A 17,407-nucleotide genomic window follows, 5' to 3' on the forward strand; every position below is an offset into this window, starting at 1 on the left:
TGGGAGAATAATATCCGTAATATAGTTTTATGAAATGAACCGTAATTATCAAGAAAGACTTAAAAATATCAACGGTTAAAGAAGAAATCGGCACGTACGCAGAAAAATACAAGGAAAGAACGGCAACACGTCCAAACGAGCTGGCTACTGAAGCGAGCAAAACTCTCATAGAAAAAAGACTAAAAAGAAAACACTCCACTGACCTCCCTAAAGAAATAAAATAGTCAAACCCGAAGATGGTATCCCGCTGGGGGTAGCTACCCACATGTTATTTAGCAATTAAGTTAGAAAAATTTACCGAATGTCCAGCTGGACAAATTGTAAAGTACAAATTAAATAGAAAAAAAAAAGGAAAAAATTAACAAGGAAGACAAACTGCCGTTCGATTCGAATGATTTCATTACTCACTGTACGCATACACATTCACATACTCAATACTGTACAATACACATTCATACACTCTATTATACACAGACTACACTTATTTAAACAAACGATTCTAATACTCCTTTTCAATATCTCCAAAGTATGCGTGGTGTTCAGAAATTCTTTAAAACTCTTGATTATTCGCGGTAAGTGACAGAAATGTACATCTATCACGACTGCAAACGACACAGTCGACGGATGGATCGTCACACTCGTCACACGCGCGATACCGAAAGAAAGATATAAAGTACAACGCGATTGCCAAAGCCACGTGGTCGAGTTGTCTTCAGATGGTTTGACAGATTGGCTTCAAATGAAACAATTAATTATCGAAACATCAATTAATGAAAAATTTGGGCGTGGTCCCAAATGAGAAAGATTGAGAAATGAAAATAGAGAATGCACAGATACATTGATACATCTAAATCTAAATTTATCTACTCTCACTTAATATATATTAAAACTATTATAGTATTAGGAAATATAATTTTATTTTATTTAATATTATGTTATAATTAGTGTTTATTTTAATTTTTATAATGTTATGTTATATATTATATGTGATATCAAATTGTCCGAAATATATATAAGTCATACGAAACAAAATTATTCGATTATCTAAAGAATGTATATCACGACTAGTTCGGATAATCAAGGATTCTCCTACAATATGAAAACTCGACACTCCGTAAATCCACACGAAACAACGATTTACCGTCACTTCGCCTTCAGTCGAGTCGATCAAGCACTCCACCACTTCTGTCCCCTCGAACCACACAGCTTGTTATGCTTTGTGACGTACGCTCCGTTGTGATAACGGACTTGAACGGAAAGAACCACTGTATTCCTGCTTCAATGAGGTTATTGCTTTTTTCCTGGGGCCAAGTAACTTCGCGAGCGAGAAGACGAGAGTGAAAAAATTCACCAGACGAAATATTCATAATGATGTTGCATTGGATAAATGGGTACATGACGATATACTGTGACTCATGAAATTATTTATTTGAACCAATTGTATATACTTCGGGTATATCGTTTGTAACTTGAAAATATATGAAATACAATATTCAAAATCGAAATTATTTATTACTCTATTAGAAAGTTAGCTAAAATAGAAAGTTATTAAGAAATAACTTATTTGATCTTAATTAAGGACCAAAACAATACTGTTCAATAAACTTGAACTTTTTTTCGATTTTGTAACCTTCAGTAAATGACTCTCGTATACTTTTGTGAGCCAAACACAAATCTCCAACACGTTTTTTTCTTGGAATCTATAGTTTTCGAAAAAATAAATTTTGAAAAAAATTGCAAATTTTCAATTTTGGAGATATTCTAGGCTTGTAGAGTAAAAGCTATGCAATTGCATTTGGGACGGAAAAATAATGTGTACTCTACTAAAACGCGCCATTTTTTGCTTACATTTCTCAATTTATTCCAGAAGTTCTAGCAAAAAATCTAACCATAATACGCCATAGAGTAGATATTTTCGTTACGAAAAGTATCAAGCAAAATTAGAAAATCGTCTTTTGTTTCCAATATAAAAGCAATTCTACCAAATGTCCAAATTGGACAAATTGAGAATGAAAAGAATTAAATAATAAAAAAATAAAAAAAAGATAAAAATATAAAAGCGACGCAATTTGTCGAAATACATGACAACGGCAGTGGTACTCAATGTTGGCGGATGTCTCGCCTGCCATTCGGCCTAATGGAACCAATAAACGCGCGCGGTCCTTAACCGCCGAAATTGAGTACCATTGCCGCCGCCACGGTACGTGTTTTGTCAAACTTCTTCGTTTTTACACTTTTACGTTGAAATCAAAACATGATTTTCTAATTTTTCTTGATACTTTCCTGAACCAAAGTATCTTATCTACCACGAGCTAGTGTTGGGTGCATATTAGGCGCCTTTTCCGCATTGATCATTATTTAAATATATTTAAATGTTTATAATGCATTAACAATACATATCATTTTGTTCAAAAGAGTCCACAGAATTTTCTCGACCCAACCGCAACTCGGTAACTGCTACTCTAACAGCACAAAACATATCCAAAGTTGAAAATTTTGTAATTTTTTTCAAAATTGATTTTTTCGAAAACTGTCGGTTCTAAAAAAAAAACGGTTTGCACATTCGTGTTTAACTCACAGATCTACAAAAATCGTCTATTGAAGCTTAGAAAATTAGGGACGTGTTGAATAGTGTAATTAGTTATTTTTTAAATTCTTACTGGAAAGATTCCTAAAAAAGGTTAAGTTTTTATTAGATGGAAGATAGTGATCACTAAATCTTAAAAAAGCTTCTCAACAAATTAAATAACTAGGTACAAATTAATAATTTTTAAATATTCTGGTTACAAATAACCATTATAAATAGTCAAAGTTTATTTGCTTACCACTAACTATTGTCGATGACAGAATATTTTTTTGATAATTTTTGGCCGTCGTTAATTTTTATTAGCATTACTGATACCTCGAAATAATTAATACCTCAAAAGTAAGGCATAATTCATTTTTAATACGTTTCCAATATTCCTATATTCCTATATTTGAAAACGTTATTCGTTCTAATTTTTCACATTGTTTTTAAGGAAAATAGCTTCCAAGTACTTTTTAATTTGGATTATAATTGTTATGATCCCTGATTTAAGCACTTCCCACAAAAAGTTTTATGAATATATGTATTATAAAATTTTAAAAAATTTTGCATGACATACATACTAATGTAGTCATGAAAGTTTTCTATATTAAATAACCAAATACTTTCGTGAGTCATTCTATGTGTATTCAATGGGTGCAATGGTTTGTACAAACATGTTTAGTCATTTTGCTAATCATTTCTATTCGCAAATTATTTCTATTCTCTGAGAGATAATCGGAGAGCTTTGATGTGAACAGTCACAAACATTTCGCCCCTTTACATAGACTTGTTTACTTAAATATAAAATGTTATGGTAAAAAACTTAGTTCTACAATATTTCTTAAACATTTTAAGACATTATCATTCGTTCATTCATTCATTCATTCATTCATTCATTCATTCATACACAATTCATTCATTTTCGCATTTATTGATAAAAGAAGTAAAAATATAAAATACAACGTTACAAAAACTACATATACATATTATATCAATATGAAATCATAAAACTTTTAGGATTAATATGTATTATATTAATATCTATAGCCCCGCCCCTCCCTAAGTAAGTCTCAATAATGTACTTACAATCTCCTTAGTACTGAAAAAATTAAAGATTTTATAATGTCTAATGAAATTTTATCTTAAGAATTTTGTGAATTAAGCATTTTAATTTTTGTAACTTTTCTACGAAATAAATTATTAATAATAATGTTGATATGCAAGTATAAATAATTTTGTGGCGAAGTGCATTTTTAGTTTTTGATAAATAAAGTAAGTTTTCATAACTGACTATACATGTATTCATATAATGACTTGTGAAAGCATTTGAGCATTTGCTATAGAAGCTTTTATGGATATATGAAATATATATAATACAAAGTTTTCTGAAATTTCATTAATATTCCTCGGATATTTATGCGAATTCAAATTATTACAAATAAGTACAACCAAAGAAATATGATCTCTAAATATCATAACAAGTGCTTTACTTTGGGTACTCTGTAGATGTTTATATATATGTAGATTTCCCATAAATTCATAAAAATCCGCAGTCTACTGATAATATTTCACAATATTTTGTGTCAAAGACATAACATACCCGTAAAAGGTTTTTATAGATCTTCAAATACATACTTTCATAAGTCACTTTATACCTGCATGGTTAATGAGTACGCTTGAATAGCGAAACGTATAGAGCCCGATCACTTTTTTTTATTTATATATTTCTTTCGACTATTATCATTATATTTGACTTCTTCATAGAACTTTTTATTACATTTACAAATACATTGTTAGATCTAATAAATTAGTGCTACATATATGAGATTTTACTGAATCCTTAGAGCTATAATTCTTTTATTGTATTAGCCTTGCATCTTGGTTCTTTGTCAGGATACTTATCCTTTAGTTATATTCGAATCCTGTATGATTTTTATTGTAGCTTATAATATATCTTTTAAAAAAATAAAATCTTTTCTGTTGCAAAACGAAGTAGAATCAAATTACTTTTTTCCATATGTTTCTTTATTTTCATAATTCTATATTATTGTATCGTGTTATGCCCTATTGATGTCATAATATAGAATACTAACTATAGCAGTAAGTATAGCACTAACTATAAACACAAGTATACTGTGTACTGTAATACTATTTACCAAATGTCCAGCTGGACAAATTGTAGAGTAAAAATTAAATAATAAAACAATTACAAGAAAAGAAGAAGAAAAAATACTGTATTACTATACACACACTCAGACACTACACAGCCGGCATGTAAAATATAAATAAATGCAAGCAAGATTCGACCATGCAACCTCCTCGATGGTCTGTCTTGAGTTATTCCAATACTAGCGGCACATTTTTCATTTAAAGTGGGATAAAACAGCAAAAAAGATAGCGCATCAGTCTCTTATAATTTCGTTTTAAATGGGAGACGTTTATAAAACCATTTCAAAACGAATCTCAGAAAGAATTTGTAAAACTCCGTAGAGTCTCCTGAATTTGTAAAATTTGGAAAGGAAGGAAACAACTTAAATTTCTCACATCGTTTTACAACAAAAAGGGATCTTTAAAAAAGTTCAGAAAAGTAAAATGAGTCTAGGTAGTCTATTGTACGATTCTTTTTCGTGGAATTACAGCAATTTAAATATCGACAACATCTTGATCAAGATTTGGTGACACTTTAATTTTATGGCCTAATGTTTATTAAACATAAAATTATTTTTGTATTAAAAATATCTTCAAAATAGAATTCGAGCGGTTACCACATATATGTATACATATCTAACTCAAGCTATTCCGGATGTTGATTTTATACTTGTTCACAAAAGATCTTAAAGTCATTGAAATTCATAAAGTACACCGTTTTCTAAATAATTATTATATGTAATACAAAGAAATTTTATTCTATATTAAAATATCTCCTATTTATTTAAAACGAAATAAATATATGCTTTATATCTATAATCTAATTAATATATCTATAAATAATATAAATAAATATATCTTTATATCTATATAACTACGCTTTATATCAGAAATTCAATCCAAAATAATCAAATGTGCTTCACGTGTCTTCATAAATACTATACATGACTACTCTTTTAAATCACCAATATATAAACATAACAATAATGATAATGAAAAAAATAATAATAAGACACGTAAAAAATAAATAGAAATAACGATGTATTACGCATAATAGAATCAACAAAAGATAATAAAATCGTTAGCTCACAATTTTTGGAAAAAGAAATTCAAACCGTTTTTTATACATTTCGTATTTGATGTAAAAATGTAGTATTTTATTGATACTGCATTCCATAATACAATCATTGATAATAGTCTGACGTATAGATAAAAATTACAGGAAATTCATTTAAACGACCTAGACAGTCAAGAATATAAACATTATGTGTAGATGTATGTGTCTTTTACGCATGTTTAGTAGGAATGACACGTTTAAAGAGGAATGTTTGAACTTGTCGAAAGTTATTTTTCCCCAATTACTGAGTACAGTATGCATTCCGTACAGTACAATAAAATATAATAGAACCTTATTTATATATCTGCAGATTACGGTCGCGTCATATCGTTTATACGAACAAGAGTTAATGCTGATCCTTTATTATCCGAACTACAGTCGAGCGTAATTCCAATTATATTGGGTCGCCCGGAAAATTCGTTCCGATTCTTAAGGAATTTGGTCGACATGAAAGATCATATTGCAAAGTTTTTCGCCGAAAAACCTGAGAGGTTGTAGAAGGGTGGAATATTCAAGTTGCGTGAAAGATGAAGAAAGGTTGTGGAACAAAATGGCACTTATATAGTCCCACAAATGTATATCAAATTGAAATCGAAATGTAAATTGGAACGAACTTCCCGGGCGGCCCAATACATACATGTACAATCAAATATTTTTATAACGAATATACTAATATATATATAATTATCTGTTTTTATCCAAAATACTTTCAAAGATTCAGAGATTTTGATATTTGAAGAAGAATATTACGTATATAATAAGAAAAATTGGAATGAGTGCTTTAGATACATACGTGAGATACAGATACATAAATGAACTATTATTATAGATAAACGAGGTTCTACTCGATTCTACTATTGACAAATCGCCCGTTTACGTGTTGACCTTCGATACTGTTTAGTTAACCTTTCCGCCCGTTACCCTATAATTTGGCGTGAAAATTACTGTTTTTGTACTTGGAACATCCATAAGCATCTGGACATTTTAGTCAATTTGTAATAGTATTTGCATTTCACAAAGTGTACAAATTAATGATGAATGATTATTTACAAGCAATATTTACTACCTTTTCATGGAATTGGAATTATCAGATTATAAACTTAATGTACATCTTAAAAGACGTACATAAGAACAATATATTTTACTATTTACTATATGTATTTCTATTTCTATTTACTGCTATACATACATCCACATTTAAATACCATTATTTGCATTAATGTTAGACTGTCTGCTATTCGTTATCTTAATTGATCGAATTATCTACCATTTAAAAAAAAATTGATGTGACTTATGGTTCAAAAATGAAAGAACTGGAAAGAAAAAATCTTGTCCACTTAAATATTTCAAGATATAATCTTGATGCTTCGTCAAACATCGAACATATCGTTCCTCGTTCATACATTTCGAACACTAAAGATGTTTATGTGTAAATATTCTTTCAAAAACTATTTTCATTATTTTGATATTATTATTATATTACAAAAGATTTTTAAGTATTGACACATTCTAATAATCAGAAATGAGATATATCCACTATCCAATACCGATATTGTAAAAATTAATCTATTTTAGCTTGATACCGAATGAAAAGTAATAGGTTCTATAAAAGCAATATGTCTTATAAGATTCACAACTTCATAATTTAATCACATGCAGTTCCTCTGCAATACGTTTACATTTGTAATGTATTAGGTCATCCCATAAGTTCGTGCCCACTTTTGTGTATACATTTCATGTGTCGATTTATAAACATACGGCGATAAGGGACCAATGCACTTGAAAAATGGGAAGAAGTTGTACAACGAGAGGGGATTACATTTTTTCATGAAACTGAAAGGTATGTAAACAATCTTAACATATATAACCGCTCGAAAAACGGAACGAACTTATGGGATGACCTAATACTTACATATACTTACTTGTGATGGCTCGATTCGTTCGAATATTAAAATAGTTATCTAAACCTGCAAATTCCTGTTCCATTATTCAAAACCAGTTCGTAAAGATCGAATATTTGGCAAGTACAATGAATTTCTTATGAATAGACTGCGGATTTTTATGCATTTAACTATAGAAAATTAGAAAGTACAAAATTACACAGAATGCGTAATATTTAGTAGATAAAACAATTTATAGAAAATCGAGGTTCTATATTTAGAACGAACCTTGGGTATTAGATTTGATTCGAATTTATAAGTACCTGTTGAATTTCCCATTACTATCACTAATCACATGTTTTAGCATATCTTTATCGCTTTAAATGTTCTATACATTGAAACAACACAATATGTATACAATTCCGCAACAAACTTTAGAATAGGTCGTCAAAGAGTTAGTTACCAACATCCGGTCGTAGTAATAGCTTTTGAGCTCTGAAATGTCCGCTCCTCTGATCGCTATTGTCGTCTTAATGCGACTTCATCAAAGTTGCTCTAGCTCGTTATCCATTGACCTTTGCACGCGTTATGCTAATTGTAAGTGTTCATTTGAGAGTTTCTTTTGGTAGTTTCTCTCAAGAATACTGGCGAATTTTTTTTTTTATTATTATTATTTGATTTGTACTTTACAATTTGTCCAGCTAGACATTCGGTACATTTTTCTAGCTTGATTGCTAAATAACATGTGGATGGCTACCTCTAGCGGGATACAATCTTCGAATTCTATTTTATTTCTTTAGTGAGGTCGGTGGAGTGTTTTTTCTTTAGTCTTCTTTATATGAGAATTTTGTTCGTTTCAACAGCCATCTGGTTTGGATGTGTCGCCGTTCTTTCCTTGTATTTTTTTGCGTACCTGCCGTTTTTTCCTTTGACCGTTGATATTTTTAGGTCTTCGCGTATATCCTCCTTTATGACATATCATGAGGCGTTGACTATTGTTTTGAGTATCTTCGATTCCAACGACTCTAGTTTATTTATGTGACATTGTGTGTGTACATTGCTGCTGTCCCCCATAGTGGTATTCCGTACGTCCAAATTGGTTTTATTATCATCTTGTAAATTTTTAGTTTATTTTCCATGCTGAGTTTAGAGTTTCGACTAGTTAGCCAGTACATCTGTCATCTTTTTATCCATATTTTGTCTACAATTGATTTAGTGTATTGCTTCCATGTAAGTTGAGTGCCTCAGTGGGAGTCCTACGTACTTAACTTGCCTTGTTTGTGTTATGTGCGTGTATCCATTCGATTGGATATTGGTGGTTTTCGTTATCGTAGTGAAATGTAATATGATTGCATTTACTCGGGTTTGCTTTTATTTCTTTTTCTTGTAACCATTTTTCTATTTTTGTGATATGCTCTTCTAGTAGTGTGCCTGACTAATACGGCCGTGTCGTCCGCGAATGTCAGTATTTTGCTGTTGGTAGTTCTTGGTATGTTGGCCGTGCATAGTGTACATAATATTGGTCCTAAGACATTTTCTTGCGGTACCCCTACATTGATGTCTTTAACTTCAGAATATACGTCCTTTATTTTTACTACGAAGGTTCTGTTGCTTAGGTATGATTTGATTAAGTGGTAGATTTGTTCCAGGAAATGTTTTTGATTGTTTGTAAGAGGTTCACTGTGTCAAATGCTTTCTCGATATCCATGAAGAGGGCTGTACAGTATTGTTTCTTTCCTATTGCTAGTAAAATTTCGTTGACGGGCCTGTGCATTTCCTCTATCGTGGAGTGTTTGTTTCTCAATCCAAATTGATGATCTTATTGTCGAATTGTGTGCCCATTTGAGAGTATCTTGGAAAATTTCTACTCTCAGGCAGACAGTAGAAAACTCGCCGAAAGCTTAGTACCAACCAGAATTCCCAAAATCGCGTCCGTTTTAGATTCTTAATAGAGGAGGAAAAATTAATATCAGATCACCAATTTGGATTCAAAAACAAACAATTACTCAAGTCAAGATAGTTGGCAGATCGCTTGCCACAAGCAAACTATCTTTCACTTCACAGCTTGGCAATTTCGAGTTGTCAACTATCGATTTTTTAAACATTCACTCAAGCATCCTGTTCGAGGTTCCCATCGATGCCCAGTCTACTCGTAAATTATGGTAAGGCTAAATAGCGGCGGGTTATAGGCCATAATATCGTTAAGAAAATGTGTTGTCGCTAATATGCTTTTGAAATAAAACAACAATAATAATGAATATCTCCAGAGTTGATTTTTTGGCGTGAGAAACTTAATACTTTCCTGGAACAACGGAAAACATCGGCCAACGCGTAAAGACATGTATGATTTTACAATATTTAAAAAAAAACTTAATTAGCCTCTTTAGTTTCGACGTGTTTCGAAAGTTTCTTTTTTCTTCTCTGTACATATTTCCTAACTTTGCCTAACTAATAACCTAACTTTAAAAGGGAGCAACAGTAATGCGTTACATTTATATAGGAATCGATTCCTTGTAATTTTAAAAACTTACCTACTATTATTAATGTTTGTTTTATATAATTCACTCTGAATGTATAGATGTTGAATATCAATAGAACTCATTTTTCATATTTTAATTTTGTATATGAGAATCTCGCGAAAAAATGGCCTTGAGGAAAAATTCTTTCCACCGTTATATTTATCCCTTCACATAGGAGGCAGACATTTAGTTGATTTCATTTAGTTGATACACGTTAGATATGTAGTAAATACAACAGTAAATAGTAAAATATATTGTTACCATATATTTTAATGGATAATCTAAATTTATAGTTTGCTAATTCATTCATTCATTATTTGTACAATTTGCAAATTGGTATACTATTCTAACACTGACTACTGGCAAAGTTATCGTCAAAACATTTTATTCAGTGTACTAAAATATTAGAAAAGAATAGACTAAATAGACTGATTAACATGAAATCTTATCATCTAAACGAATTAATTTATGTAACAATATTTCCTCTAAAGATCAATCTTTTCTTTTTCGTCGTACCACTTATCATACCGCTTACTGTTTTTAGCAGTTTTCTTATCTACGGAACGATTCTGATATTTCAACACGACTTGAAGAAATAAACACAGAGAAGTCGAATCATTTGGAAAAAAAATGTTTCGCAACCCATGTTATTTGTCTACTATTCTTTGCATAATTAACGTCACTAACCTAATAATATAATAATACTATTATACGATATATTACAGAAAATAACTTACAATCTTCTTAATTTCTCTTGATATTCACGGTGTAACGCAAAAAAACGCTTCCCCCTCGTTAAACTTTCACCGATGTTGAACGAGACAGTCGCAAATGACTTGACAGCGATCGAACATTTGTCTTCGAGCTTGCTTGAGCTGTATCTTTGACCATTGTAATTATCGGAAAAGTAGGCAGCACCCGATAACCCAAGATTATCATTTTCATTATCGGACAATCAGCATACAAACATGGAACCATGACAGCTATGTGATAACAGAATGGCCATCACTTGTATCTAATTGTTGAAAGTCAAAAGTCTATGGGAGGAGATACAATTCATGTAATTTTTCATTTGACTTTATTTATCGGGAACTATTATATCACTGCATGTACACAGAAAGTTTGCTCAAAAAACTTTTCAGTCAATTTATTAACAAGATACGCAGTTCTTAGTCATAAAAATAGCAATGTATTTAGAATTTCTCTTTTTTAACTACAATATTGGAAAAACCTCTATAGAATTTTACGGATCATCTTTACCTTCGTAACTAATTAAAAAAAACTGGCGACTATTTCCACCATGTCCAAGTGTGCGTCAGCAGAAATTTATTACAAAACACGTACACTGCAATAAATTATTAAGTTTCTCGTGTTTTCAAGCGTTCCAATTTTACTCGACAATTCTAGAAAATGTATTGCATGCAGTATTTTAGTAATGAGTAGATAAGTTACATAAAGAAATATATAAATGGTACCTATTTGTTTTATATCTCAAAACTTAGTGATCATTTCTCTTTGCGTATTTAATTGTAAAATCATGTTCGTGTGCTTTTGAACGTTGACATACGAAGAAAAATCATTATGTAAAATATCGTCTACTGAAAAAACTACTTTCTACTTTCTAATACATATGTGTTGCTGTCTTTAATCGTTTGATAATAACGATTCAGATAATAACGATAATAACGATAACGAAAGCAGTTAAAGAAATAAACCAATAAAGTTAGAAAAAATAATAACGAAAATGACATTTGAGTATATCGTCACGAGAAATATAGTATAAGCCACTTAAATGAAGATTGTGCTTCGTACTATACAATGCATAACCTGTGATGAGTATATATGTACTGACTGTGGATCCAAAGGACTTGACAATCTCTAATATTACCGTCATTAGTTTAGATCAGGGGCAATATCATATACTACTGTAAGAGAAATTAAATCCTCCCAAACCTAGAAGGACAGCCTTTTACTTGTTGCTAAACTACAAAGGATCATGTGTAACAGGTCTCCTCTCTCCGGCGCTTGTACATAATAAATTTGCAGCAAGCCTCAAGCCTCAATTTTTCCTCGGACCGCACCTTCGCGAAGAGCCTTCTTTCGAGAGCAAGGAAAGTCTTAGTCTGCCTTCGTCAACGAACGATCGCCACATGAACGGAATCACTTATTTATCAACCACGTTTTTTTTTTTTAATTTATTTATTAAAATATTTACAATCAATTCTCGTTGAGAATTTTCAGTAACTTCATTTGGCGTGATACAATGACATGGCTTAGAATAGTTTTATACTGTTGGTTCTAGTGGAAACTAAGGATTTAATCTAGAGGGTATTTTCTTTTTAGTCTGCGGATCTAGTCCGTCGTGTCTAGTAGTTGGGTGACTAATGGGTTGTGGTGGTTGTTGACTCTTGTGTTATATCTGCTTCTGGACTTGTGTATTTCATCTTTGACTGTAGATATCTTGAGGTCGCGGTGGATTGTTTCGTTTGTAACATACCAGGGTGCATTTAATAGGGCTCTTAGCGTTTTCGATTGGAAGCGTTGGAGTATTTCAATGTTGGAATTACTTGCTGTTCCCCATAGTTGGATTCCGTAGGTCCAGACAGTGGTCTTATATTTATTGCGGTCTTACAGAGCGTAATTTTGTTCTGCGTGCTTAGGTTGGAGCGACGGCCAAGGAGCCAATAAAATTTTTTGAGTTTGTCCCTGAGTTGTTTAGATTTGTCTACGATATGTTGTTTCCAGGTTAATCTCCTGTCCAGAGTCATGCCAGGTATCTGACTGTGTCCTTGTTGGGAACTGTTATATTGTTAATGGAGACCTGTGGGCAGGTTTGTTTTCGCAGCGTGAAGGTTACATGTGTGGATTCTTTTTCATTAATTTTGAAGCCCCATTTATAGAACCACTTTTTCATTGAGTCGAATCGGATGAAGCTATTATCGGATTGGCGTGGGACGCTAATAGCGCTGTGTCGTCGGCAAATGTTGCTATGGTTATTTCTGTCGATATTGAAAAATGGGCAGTGTAGATGGAGAACAGAAGGGGTCCGAGGACACTGCCTTCGGGTATGACCGCTTCTATTGGGAAAGTTGTGGTAATGGCATCTGCGTATTTAACCATGAATTACCTATTGGTTAGGCAGGACTTTAGGATGGAGTAGTAAGTGTGTGGTAGGACTTTTTTAAGTTTGTAAAGAAGCCCTTCATGCCATACTTTGTCGAATGCCTGTTGAATATCAAGGAATACCGCTGAGCAGTATTTTTTCTTTTCGAGGGTTTAGCTGATATTGTGTGTTATTCGGTGGATTTGCTCTATGGTGGAATGCTGCTTCCGAAAACCGAATTGATGATCTGGCAGGGTTTTCAGATCCTCTAGGAGTGGAAGGAGTCGATTCGTTAGCAACTTTTCGAATAGTTTTGACAAAGTGGGTAGAAGACTAATGGGGCGATAGAAGCTAGTTTCGTGTATTGGTTTTCCGGGTTTAGGGATGAGCTTAATTTGTGACGTTTTCCAGGTTTTGGGATAGTATTCAAGGCGAAGAATTGCGTTGAAGATTGAAGAAATGAGTGCAATCCCTTTTAAAGGTAGTTCCTTAATTGCTTTGTTACTTATTTGATCATGTCCAGGTGCTTTCCTGGAGTTCAGACGATGGATTAATTCAGTAACCTCTAAAGAAGTTAAAGGTTTAATGGGGAGAGACATTTGGAAGGGAGAATGCAGGTATTCTGCTATTTCCGGATCGGTATTGGAGGAATGAGGTTTAAAAACGTTGGATAGGTAGTTGGCGAAGAGGTTGGCTTTTTCTATAGGGCTTCGTGCCCATTCGCCTTGCGGACAGCGAATTGGTAGAATTATTTGCGGGAGACGCGTGAGTTTCCTGGAGGCCTTCCATAGTGAGTAGTTGGAGTCGGCAGAGGGGGACAAATTGACGAGGTACTTTTGGAAACAGTCATTTTTGTATTTTTTAATGATTTTGGTTAACTTCCTGGTTGCGTTGTTTAGCTTGCGTTTGTCGTCCGATATTCTATGGGTTTACCATACTCTGCTTAGTCTTCGTTTTTCTGTGATTTTGTTTAATATGTAATGGGGATATTCGTGTTTACTGATAGAAGTCTTAATAGGTGTTGAGGAGCGGATAGCGTTTATTATGCTCGTGTTTAAGTATTCTGTGGCAGTTTCGATATCTTCCTTTGTTTTTAGTGAGATTGCAGCAGAGGTTGAGCGGTTGAAGACTTCTCTAAAGAACTGCCAGTTGGTGAGTTGGTTGTGAATAAGGCCATTAGGTGGGTTCTCGATTATTGCTGAACCGACTGTTGCTATTACGGGGGAGTGGTCGGAAGAGAGTTCAGTCGAGGAGTTGATTTGGACATATCTGGGCGAGATATTTTTGATTATGAAGAAGTCGAGTAAATCGGGGATTTTGTTAGTGTCAGTGGGCCAGTATGTGGGTTCATATGTAGTGAGGTAGTTGAGATTGTTGGTGGTTATGCTTTTCAGGAGGTTTTTGCCTCTTGCTGTGACAAGTCTGCTGACCCATTGGGTATGTTTGGCGTCATAGTCTCCTCCAGCTATGAATCTATTGCCTAGGGTGTCAAAGAGGCTGTCGAAGTTCTCTTTAGCAATCGAGTGTCTGGGAGGGCAGTATACTGCTGTGGTGGTGATTGTACCATGGCGGTCTTCTATTGCTACGCTTGTGGCTTGAAGGTAGTCTTTCTGGAATGATGGAAGCTCATAGTGCTTAATGCTGGATTTGATGATGATTCCGGTGCCGCCATGTGCCTTTCCACTGGGGTGTTGGGTATGGTAGAAGTTGTAGCCGTGTATTTTTCTTCGAAAAGCCGAGCATTACGTCGATTTGCTGTTGTTTTAAGAAGAGTTCTAGTTCAAATTTGTGCTGAGCTAGACCGTTGGCGTTCCACAGAGCTATACGCATTGGTTTTATTTTGCTTCTGTGCGTATTAATTTATCCATGAAGAGTGCAAGTAGTGATAGCAAGTTGTTAATTTGCTCGATTTGCTTCTCGATTAGTTTTTCGAGTCTGGTAAAGTGGTCTGTGGGGTGGGAACACTATTTTCTGAGTGTCCACTGTGGGTTTTCGAGTTGTTTATGTTTTCTTGTGCTGCCTGGGCATAGGACATTGATGGTGTGGTGAATTTTTGGGATCTAGGTTCTTGTTTGATTATCTCCTTGGGTCTCAGTTTTGGATACTTATTATTGTGTAGTGTTTTATAGGTTGAGCATCCTTTGTAGTTCGAAGGATGCTCTCCTTGACAGTGGATGCACTTCGCGGGGGTTTCTGGGGATTTAGTGCATTGGTCAATGGGGTGACTACCTGCACATTTTACGCACCGGAAGTTATGGTTGCAGTATTTCTGCGTGTGGCCATACCTTTGCATTGTACTATCTCTTTCTTTACTAGACTGTACTATTTCTTTCTTTACAAGAGGTGGTTCGATCTTAACTATGGAGTTCATCAGCCGGTTGACATTGTAGATTTCTTTGTTATTTTCTTTTTGTTTTATATCTATGAAAAATAGCGATAGTGGATTTTTTTGATTCTATGTCTTATGTTGCTGATGTTAGTTACCTCGGGTCATGCTTTAGAAGTTCGAACTTTAGTTCGTCTAGATTGACTGAGTGGCGGATATTACGTAGCAGCACACGAAAAGGTCTTTCTTGCTTGAGCTGGTATGTGTGGAAGTTTGCATTCAAGGTTTTTAGCAACTTAATTAATTTTCTGTAGGCGTCTGGGTTGGACGGCAGATATCTTTTTCGATAGACTTTATCATTGTTTGAATGTCGATAACATCGTCAATGAAGATTGGCGGGGGAGGAGGAATTCTTTGGGTATGTAGTTTATTTACCGTTTCGGTTGTGTTCATGGAATCTTCTGTAGTCTCAAGTATTAAGAACCTGTTGTAGGTAGTCACTTGGCTAGCTGGTGGTTTAGTTTGACTCTTGTTCACATTCGTCTTGATTGTTTCCAGCTTGCGTTTTTTCGTGTGCTGGTCGTTTGCAAAGAGAGATGTATTGCCCCTTTGCCACGGGGGAGGAAGAAAGGCGGTGTTAACTTAGCTCCGGAGAGCCTGTTTGGGATGTTTGGGCCATCATCGAGCTAGTTAATTCAATATGAAAAAACTAGTCGAGAGACTATGTAAACACTTAGCTAGGTTTGTTGGATTCACTTTCGACAGATGGGCGTCACGTGTAGTTTTGTGAACTTCACAGGGCACCGGAGACACGTCTGCACGCTTCGGCACTCATCAGCAAACTGGAATCAAATAATAAAAAAAAAATCTGTTTCGATAATCCCAATAGGTCGTGCTCTTAACACCTTCGCATTACTGAGTGAGGGATAAATTCAGAAACTTGTTGCAGCCTTCTAAAGTGCGGCACTATTCCAAATATCCTAAAAGGTTATGCTCTAATTACTTCCGCGACAACCGAATGGATTCAAAAATTTATCGCACCGTTCTAAAGCGCGGGGCTATTTTGAATTTCCAAACTATTGTATCCTTGATGTTCTAATTCATTAGTATAACCGTATCAGTAGCGTTAATTAGCCTATCAATACTATTGGTAAATAAACTTTCGGCTAATGTGCTATGTGCGGGAGTACTAGCAGGGGAAGGATTAAAGTTTTCTTGGAATAAATAAATCTTTTCGATATCCTCTTAAGTGGTGATTTATTTGAATTATTTAGTTATAAGTTTAGTAACAAGGTTCTGTTATTAATTCTTTATGCAAGTTATGAAACAGGGATAATAGTTATTATCTACTAGCGATGGAGCTTTAGATTAACGGAGAAAAATAGATTTCTGTTCTATGATTAATCCTGATTCCTTTCAAACTTTCTCTTCTTCACTTTTAATTTCGGCGGCTAATTAATGTTTAAACCAACATTCTACACGTTTCTTACCGTTATGGTTTTTGCTTCTATGATTCCTTCTTGCTCTGACATTTAACATGAACAATGGTTATTTGTAACAATAATACTCTTTGTGGAAACCAGTGTGGCTTCACAAATCTTGCCCAAAGATGAACAGATATTTCTGCTAACAGTGGGAGGAGAAGTGTGAAAACCCGTAAGCATCTTCAATTATTGAGGGCACCGTAATCCGCGCGATTCTTTCGGTCGTGACGAATCACTGATTACAATAGCGAATATCTTGAA

The 17,407-nt window shown here is 33.8% G+C and overlaps 1 protein-coding gene across 5 annotated transcripts in view; it reads right to left on the reverse strand.

The window, feature by feature from the left end:
• The window catches only part of LOC100647094 (zinc transporter 1), a 29,907-nt gene extending 18,779 nt beyond the window's left edge, over window positions 1-11,128 (reverse strand). Inside the window, exon 1 of one of the 5 annotated variants that reach the window (XM_003394832.4) lies at window positions 10,971-11,128. Coding sequence is in view for 1 of the 5 variants with exons in the window: in XM_048404778.1 (XP_048260735.1) it covers window positions 99-169 (71 nt within the window). In the remaining 4 variants the exon portion in view is untranslated. Of the gene's footprint in view, window positions 1-98; window positions 212-408; window positions 879-1,141; window positions 1,284-10,970 lie in introns of those variants that run through there. The other 4 variants (XM_003394831.4, XM_020862919.2, XM_003394830.4 and 1 more) reach the window with 4 other exon arrangements.
• Window positions 11,129-17,407: the final 6,279 nt, after the last annotated feature.

Source organism: Bombus terrestris, chromosome 4, assembly GCF_910591885.1.
Source record: "Bombus terrestris chromosome 4, iyBomTerr1.2, whole genome shotgun sequence".
Classification (NCBI taxonomy): domain Eukaryota; kingdom Metazoa; phylum Arthropoda; class Insecta; order Hymenoptera; family Apidae; genus Bombus; species Bombus terrestris.